Raw genomic sequence first — 8,249 nt, forward strand, 5'->3', positions numbered from 1 at the left:
CAATACAGAAGAATACTGTCATTATTAAACATACTAATCGACAAATGACAAGTGAAGTCCGATGAATAGGTGGAGGAAGTAGAAGACCATGGGAATTTTAAAACCATATGACCTTGGTTGCATGCATAGGTAATAGCTAATGTTGACGACGTCCTAGTGGAAATGGCTCTGACTCAGGCACAGGGACATGCAAATGTGTCAACATTTAAACCAATGGTTGACAGACACGCAAGGTTTTAGAGCATGCCTGAAGTAGTGGGACGGACAGGTGCAGTTAAATGCGCACGTGTGTGTGTGTGTGTGTGTCCGACCGTCTCAACGGCCTTGTTCGACCTACCCACCTACCTACCTGCCTCGCTATCCAACAATAATGATGCATCTGATTGGTTGAGTTGTGGGCAAGATTGGCCAATTCTCAGCAGGTAATTTGCACCTAACCGTTTTGGATGCTTCTTCTCTTCCTTCGCCATCCGCAAAAGAATTAACTAGGTTTACAAAGATCTGTTTGAAGTCCTAAGGGATTGCGTTCACGAATTTTGACTTCTGGGCTTAATGACTTTTGAATCAAGCGTACTAGCGAGGTTCATCCAATTTGGCTGACAAAACGCAGCGGTGACGGGACTTGCAGGCTTGGGTTTGAGTAGACAGGGGTTTGTGGAGAAAAGATGGTCATTAAAATGAATTCGGACAGGCTCATGATGACCCCAAGATTGATCCAACCGAAAAGATATGTAAAGACTCCTGTTTTGTTTTCGTGATCCATGCAAAAGGGAGAGGCTATACATAAAGAACTAATTAAATACTTGTGTTGCGTGGGCTATTTATAGGATCAAAAAGTGTGTAAATTTTTCACTCAGCAGTTAACTTTTAAGAAAGAAGCAGTACTCGTTGACACCATTTAGCCAAAGATGTTGGGAATAAAGTCAACCACCATATTGTAAACTGGTGCTAATATTTGGTTTATTGTGATGCATAAGTGACGCTAAGAGCGGACGGGTAAAGTCACACATACCATGAACTTCGAGGAAAATATCCGAACTGGATCCAGAGAGAAGGCACGTCCACTTGCCCCGATCCATCCAGCTGACAGATTTAATGTGGAAGAGGTATGTTTGAGTGGAACTGTTAATAGTACTGCCCTCTGCTTCACAGGTGACCTCATATCGTTCAGTGTTGTAGGCCTTGCAGTTCTCAGCCTTCATTGTGCCATTTTGGAGGAAGATAATGGAAAGATTGGTTTGATGGGCGAATCGCGAGCTGACTGTGCACCGCAGAGTTACCGACTGACCAATCAGAACGGGTGAATCGCCGGTATCAGAGATTAGCGTGATTTCAGATCGAGCGAACACTAGAGATTAAGTTACGATAAGGGATAAAATAAAGGGATATCAATAGTAGTATAAGTTAAGAAAGCTAGGAAAACTAATGAAAAGTGAGCAAGTGTAGTTGAAAAAAGAAATTTATGACGTGTACAAATCTTCATAAGCCATATTTCTAATGAAAATCAAACAAATAATTGCCTCACTTCACAAAACCAAATTTTATGATGTGCATAGTAACAACAATAAATAAGGATTAAAAAGTGATTTCAATAAAATAAAAGAAAGGACAGGCCCGCAATGCATGCTAACAAAGCTTAAGTTTGAACGCAATAAAGGAAACTATATAAAATAAAAATCGGAAACAGGGCATAAAATAAATAGGCACTAAACAAAATGTCAGAAAGAATGCAAAGCACAATCTGCAGGGCTTTGATGCCTACATCTAGCTAACTAGCTAGATAGCAAAATCGGAATAGGATAACAGCGAAAAGAGTGGGTTTAAAAGGAACATTCCAGGGCAAGAAATGGCGAATGAAAGAATAGAAAGGGATTTGAGTACCAAACAACAACTGATATGCAAGGAAAATTTAAATCTCTATCGAAATGTTGGCCGTACCGACATTTACAAACAGGAACAATTGCAGCCAGGTGACCAGATTCATGCCGAAGCAATAGAGACTAAAATTCAGCGCTATTTATTTCACCTTGAAATGTGTGACCTAAAACATTATAAATTGATCGAAACAAATAGCTTTTAAGAAAAAACCATAAGGCAGGATACAGTTAGTCACGTGTCAAAAACTTTAGGTCTAAGTTGTTAAGCACATGTTTGGTAAAATACAGCTCAAGCAAGAATTGAACAAGAATAGGTGGGCCAATTACATGCGCTAAAAGCTGAACCCAATTTAGTCGATGAATATGAAGGCAAGTTTTAAGAACACTCACGTTCAATTTGCTCATCGTAGAGCAAAATTTTGTCCTGGATAAAAGGTCCCAGTCAGTTTATATTTTTTTAATGCATTTGACACAAACTACCCTGGATTTGGCATATTTTCACAACAACTAAATGCGCGCACGTAATCCCAATTTTTTACAAGCATTGAGGCTAAATGTTGTCCTTTGCACCAAAGCAAAGTGTTTTTTGCTCCTTTGGGCATTTTGGTGGCAAATACACAACCATAATAATTTGAAAATTTAATAACCTTAAATTTGTTTATATTACCTCTTGATGTATATTTATCAACAAACTTTTCACGGAGCAAATTTGGTCTCATATCAGAGAATTTATTCAATCGACACTAGGAATAAGTTTCGAGGCCAGATAACTCATACTTTTTCAAAAAGATGTTGTTGACCTGATATGACATATTGCCTTACCACTTAGCAACTTGGCTCCCAATTACGCATCAAATACAGTTATTTTTTGTTTTGGTGCTAATTGTTAAATATGGTCGCAATAAACTAGCTTTTCTCTCGAGTACTTGATATTTTATTGTGCCTATATTACGGACTGGCTTTTCTCTACTCGTTTTTTATTAATTCCACGCCCATATATTATACGTAATTTATAAAAATTTCAACTTGTAAATACAGGTGGGCTCCGCTTTTGCAAAAAAATTTTAGTACTCTGCTTTTTAAAGTCAGGTTAACTCTATTTTTAATGTATTTTTTTGATATTTAGCCCTTGCATGTGCGCATAAATTTCTAGTTCTATACTTTTTTATGATTTGTAGTACACTTAATTTCCAACTAATTTAGTCCTTAATTTCTTTAGCCATAAGTACAAGCAATGCCTGCCAAATCTAAGAAATCAAGAAAAGCGGGGAAGCTGAGCAAAAGCAAAAGTAAAAGCAGGAAATCAACAAAGACATCTGCAAAAAAGAAAAAGCCAACATCTCTTACTGTTGACCCTGTGCAACGGGAAGCGGCACGATCCAGAGCTCTGGAGACACGTCTTTACTTCCAACTTGCAGATATTTCAAACAAGAAAGTCCAACTTCAGAGAGCACACGATCTTCAAGCTAATGCTGAGGCAGAACTGCAAAACTACAAGCAGACTATGGAAGAGGTCTCAGCCTTCACTACTTGGCAGCACGAACACACTGTAGAAAAATTGACAGATCGACTGCGAGAACTCACCATGGCTAACGCAAGCCTTACACAAGAGAGAAATGACCTCCAAACCAAACTGGATGCAACATTGGAGGAGTCAAAATCCACTATTGCCGCTCGAGATGCGGAAATCGCAAGATTGAATGAGTTGATTAAAGACTCGTATTATAAATACGAGAGGATGTTCGAAACGTTTGCGGATCGGTTGATGGAAAAGTTGACTGAGGAGTGGGAAAGTGAAAAACCATTTTTGCAAGATCTGGAGGAGTGTACATGTGCAGAGTATATGCAATGTGGACTGGTATCTAATTTTGATTCTTAAATTAGTGTTTTAGGAATCCTGTAAAACAAATACCTTTTTAAGCTTATCCAGTTCTCTTCATAATGTATTCTTCAAAGAAACTTATTTATTCAGCGAATTCAATACATTTAATGGTATTTTAGGTAATACGGTATTTTGAGCCTCGGAAAATGATCACCAAGCTGTTTTAGTTATAGTGACTACTTCCGATAATTCTGTAGCAACACACTACCAAATTTGACAAACCATTATGAGGTATTGAGGGTCCATGGTGTCTCTTCTGCCACGAATTTGGTCAGAGCCTCCCTCTTTCCTGACTTCCAGAAGCATCTTTTTTTGTTCGAAGGGTAAAATGTGTCTACCAGCAATCATATTGTTGGGAATGAAGTATGGAAGTGGTAAAATGGAAGTTTTTTCTTATCCGCTTACCATAAAGAATTAAATTACTTGCCATAGTATAAATACCGTTAAATGTCACTGAGTTAAGGTAACGTTCGACGGGTTTAGTGGTAGCTCCTTCAAGGTTTGGATGTATGTACCTCTTGCGTGGTGCTTTGGCAATCATAGCATCTACTAGTCCCAAAACTATGGAGCTCGGAGAATGCAAGCGGTTGTTTTCAGCATGCCTTGCAAAGCACCAGTAGGTTTCTTGGTCAGGATTCGTGATTGTACTATCTTTCAGTCTGCTGGCACCTCAAATCCACTTCCCCTAAACTGTAGGTAAGCAAACCTAATGGACGTGATTCAATTTCGTTAGATCTTATGCGACTATGCATAATCATGCTGTAGCTGAATTGTTTCTTTGAATCCTAAGGGCTATGCAACAACGTATCCTAAGGGATTATAAATAGCATATATCCTTAATCAGAAGCTGGAAGTAGGTGCCATTTCTAGTTAACCTGCAATTAACAATGTGAAAATGCGCATTTAATGGAGTTTGTCGTGTATGCTGAGGCAGTTGGTTGGCGTACATTTGCATTATGAAGGAAAGACAAGAAGTCCACCACATGGATGTCACATGCCATGAATTGGGAGGCATTAATTAGTTAATGTATTCCGAGAGGACTATTTTTTAGTTGTACGTTTTATTTCGGCATAAGATGGCTCGCATGCGCAGTTTTTACGTGACAAAACCGAGAAACTATAACTGAGGTCTAAATTCGGAAGGCGTGGGAAGTAAGCACTCACCATCCAGGAAGCGCCTATAATTTCACCTTTTCTGACTAGCAGGAACATTTGTCAATTTTTGATAGCTCGAGTGGTCTTGATTTGTGATTTGGAGGTGTGCATGCTAGGATGGAGTGCCTGTCATGACTGATAACAAAAGAATGCAACAAGTAAAACTAGGAGAATCATGAAGCGATATGAAGCGTTGGCGGGGATGTTAAGGCAGCATATGCCATCTGATTCTGATGTGTAAATCCTCCCACCCTGCTACATGCATCCAAAACAAACGCAATGTTTTACCAGGAGATGGGGTGTGGGTAGTCTTATTGACATCTGTCAGAACATGGCATGCAACATCCATTTGAGAGGCTTCTAATATTTGACGACTTTTCTTTTAAACTTGACATGTTGCTGACACCCACTGGCTACAACATCCATGCAAGATATTTGCTAACCAATGTTATCCTGACAGTTACATTAGTAGGCAACGTTCAAAATGGAGAAAGGTGCCTCCTTCTTCCTTCTCTTCCTCACTTTTCCCCCTTATTTGCGCCAAGTATTAAAATAGAGGGCATCAACTAAAAGGATCAAATGTTTGTTGACTTTTACGAGACTACTAATGCAAAATAACAAAAATCAGGTAAAAATATAACCCCTGGCAAGATAAGTGGGGTGTTAAAATTGAATCAGACGTCCTGGCACAGTGGTCTGTCAAGAAATGTCGATTCCTAGAGGGCTACCCGCTGATAGGCAAAACAGCTCAGGGGATAAAATTTACAATTTGTCATTTTTTGTCAAAAAATTGTTTTTATTCTTGTTGGTTGTTATCCAGGGGTGAAGCAACTCTCAGAATTAAAATAAATTGTGATTTAAAAAAAGCAAAAAGAAATTAAAGCTAATCCATTTTTGGACCAAAAAATCCAAATGTATGAAAAAATTCATGTTTTGGAAATTATCCAACAAACACATCCTTATCATTCCTATATTCTCTCCTATCAGTACCTCGATCATCTACTGATTACTTTTCAGTAGAGCAATTGTGAGGTAATTAATGTTGACACATCCCATCGCTTTATGTTTAAGGCAGCCTACATATTTTTAAGACAATCATCGTAACTTATTTGCTATTTGCATGCCTCCATCATGGCAGTGTTCCGAAGAAGCTCCTCCATCGTCGAAACTTTACCCAATGGAGTAATATTGGACACGCACAGCTGTAGTGTACTTAGTCAGAAGTACCTCACGTCTTTGTAGTAGGTAATGATGAAAGATGACTTGCAAATGGTTAACAAATAAATCACTTATTCCCTCCTCTGCAAACCTATTATATTTTAAAGAGAAAATACTGATAATGGGATCTGTGACAAATGACGGAGTTTTCAATCCTCCCACTCCTCCTTGTCAAGTAAGTTGATTGATAAAGACATCGGTAAGAAAGTTTTAAAAGATTAGCGACTTCCTTTTTTAGCGCGCCTCCTCAAACTGAGTTTTCATAACGGATTAGCACATTATATGCCAAACTTAGTATTAAACACTTCAAATGTGTAAGTATGCGTCAAAAGTGAGAAAAGCTTCTGAATCTTCAAAGCACTCTTCGAAAGAAAGTTAACCTAATTGGCTGAAGTCGAATACGCTGTCAAAATAAAGATTGTGAACTCCTCGATGTAAGGTGACCTTTGCGGAATAGTCTCCTGTATGTCAATCACATGGAAGAGCAAAATGCCGACGAAGAAGAAAACCCAAGTGAGGAATTTGGTAGGAGGCGTTAATCACACCTCCATCTCGATGTATCGGTGCAGACTTTGGCTTTAAACAGTCCGACAGTCGGTAAATTGAGATGAATGTCTAAGCGGGTGTGTGGCAGTTCCGTCTAGCATAGTGTAGCGGTGCTTAAGAGAAGGCTGGCTAACGAAAGCACACGAAATAGCAGGAAAGGTGGTAAGTAGGGAAAAAGAGAGATAGGAAGAAATCCAAGAAGTGAGAATACACGCACACATGCGCCTTGTCAATCATTTGCCAAGCGGTGTATGAATCAATCATCGGGTGATAACCCACGATTTTGATTGCGTGAATGCCGGCTGTAATTAAATCTCACGTCACTGTAGATTCCTACTTTTTTTCTATTTTGTTTCACAAAAAGGACTGCAAAGGAAGACAGATTTTTCGACATTTATTTTTTGAGTTTTTCCCACTCAACGGCGGTAGTGTATTTCACTTCATTTTCCACTTTTGGGGTGCCCCTCTAGAAAACCATCACATTTGATCCAGTAATCCAACAATTTTCTTTTGCTTTTGGGACAATTGTCGAGTTCGAAATTCAAAATTAATGAGGAAGTGAACTATCACTCTAAAATCCTGACCTTATATACAACATCACAGTGGAGCACATGTCCACAATTACACCAGCGTACAGACACGTACGCACAATCACGCACATTTGAGTGGGTCATACAAGACGTCCTAAAGGTTCTACAGGCTCACTGCTGCATCCTCGAAACAAGCCAACACACACAGATCAGTTCAAATTCAAACTCAGTGTGCTCGAACTCACACCAACCAATCAGATTGAAGGGACCTTGAGGTGCAGAGAAGTTACGATCAGGTGCAAAATATATGGGTACGTAGATAGATGAATGAAACGATGAATCGATGGAAACGGGAGAGGTTGATTTATTCGGAATGTGTGGGTGAGTGTGTGGATGGGCAGAAATGCGATTGATGCGTCGACAAGAGATAGGTGGATTGACACAGGATGGAGGATGGAGTAACGATGTTCACGTCAACGAAAAATGGGGGGGTCCATGGACAGAGACGGTCAAATGGATAAATATGGGATGGAAAGGTGTGATTGTTGGATATGCAAGAGATGGGGGTATGGATGTATGCCAGGTAGATGGATGGGAATGGGATAGATGAGTGGATTAAGTGTGGATGCATGGAAAAAGGATGGATAAATTGCTGAAGTAGTACGATGCAACGTTGGAAAATAGTGTCTCACGGCAACCTCCACCCACACATGTTTAGAAATCACCAAATAATAACTTTGGCTTAAAGTGGATTTTCTCCTACGAATCAAGCCGATTTGATTAGCAATGGCACGTATAATGCGAAAAAGGCGAGAATGAAATCTCTGATTGGTGGACATAGCTTACTTAAATACTGGTACATAGAATCAGAGAGTTTTTAGTCGATTTCACAATTCTTCTGTCATGGTAATAAATACCGACCTGTCCGAAATCATCGCATGAGTGGGAATGTCAATTCTCACAATTGACATTCATTGAAAATTGACGCCATCTCCGCAAATTGACCCATTCACAGTGGGTCAATGCAGTCATAGCGTCAGG

At 39.4% G+C, this 8,249-nt stretch overlaps 2 protein-coding genes across 2 annotated transcripts in view; one reads left to right on the forward strand and one right to left on the reverse strand. All coding sequences in view use genetic code 11, as the record gives it.

Annotated features, from left to right (window-relative positions):
* EGR_06328 (hypothetical protein) overlaps nt 1-1,984 on the reverse strand; it is a gene marked incomplete at both ends in the record, with an annotated part of 7,289 nt that extends 5,305 nt beyond the window's left edge. Inside the window, 2 exons of the mRNA XM_024495577.1 lie at nt 1,013-1,348; nt 1,939-1,984. Coding sequence (XP_024349975.1) covers nt 1,013-1,348; nt 1,939-1,984 — 382 coding nt within the window. The remainder of the gene's footprint in view (nt 1-1,012; nt 1,349-1,938) is intronic.
* Nucleotides 1,985-3,111: 1,127 nt separating this feature from the next.
* Nucleotides 3,112-5,934, forward strand: EGR_06329 (hypothetical protein; the record flags this gene model as incomplete). The annotated part of the gene is made up of 3 exons (XM_024495578.1): nt 3,112-3,735; nt 3,770-3,886; nt 5,782-5,934. The coding sequence occupies 3 exons, from the start codon at nt 3,112-3,114 to the stop codon at nt 5,932-5,934; spliced, it is 894 nt and encodes a 297-aa protein (XP_024349976.1).
* Nucleotides 5,935-8,249: the final 2,315 nt, after the last annotated feature.

This window comes from Echinococcus granulosus, assembly GCF_000524195.1.
Source record: "Echinococcus granulosus chromosome Unknown EG_S00055, whole genome shotgun sequence".
Classification (NCBI taxonomy): Eukaryota; Metazoa; Platyhelminthes; class Cestoda; order Cyclophyllidea; family Taeniidae; genus Echinococcus; species Echinococcus granulosus.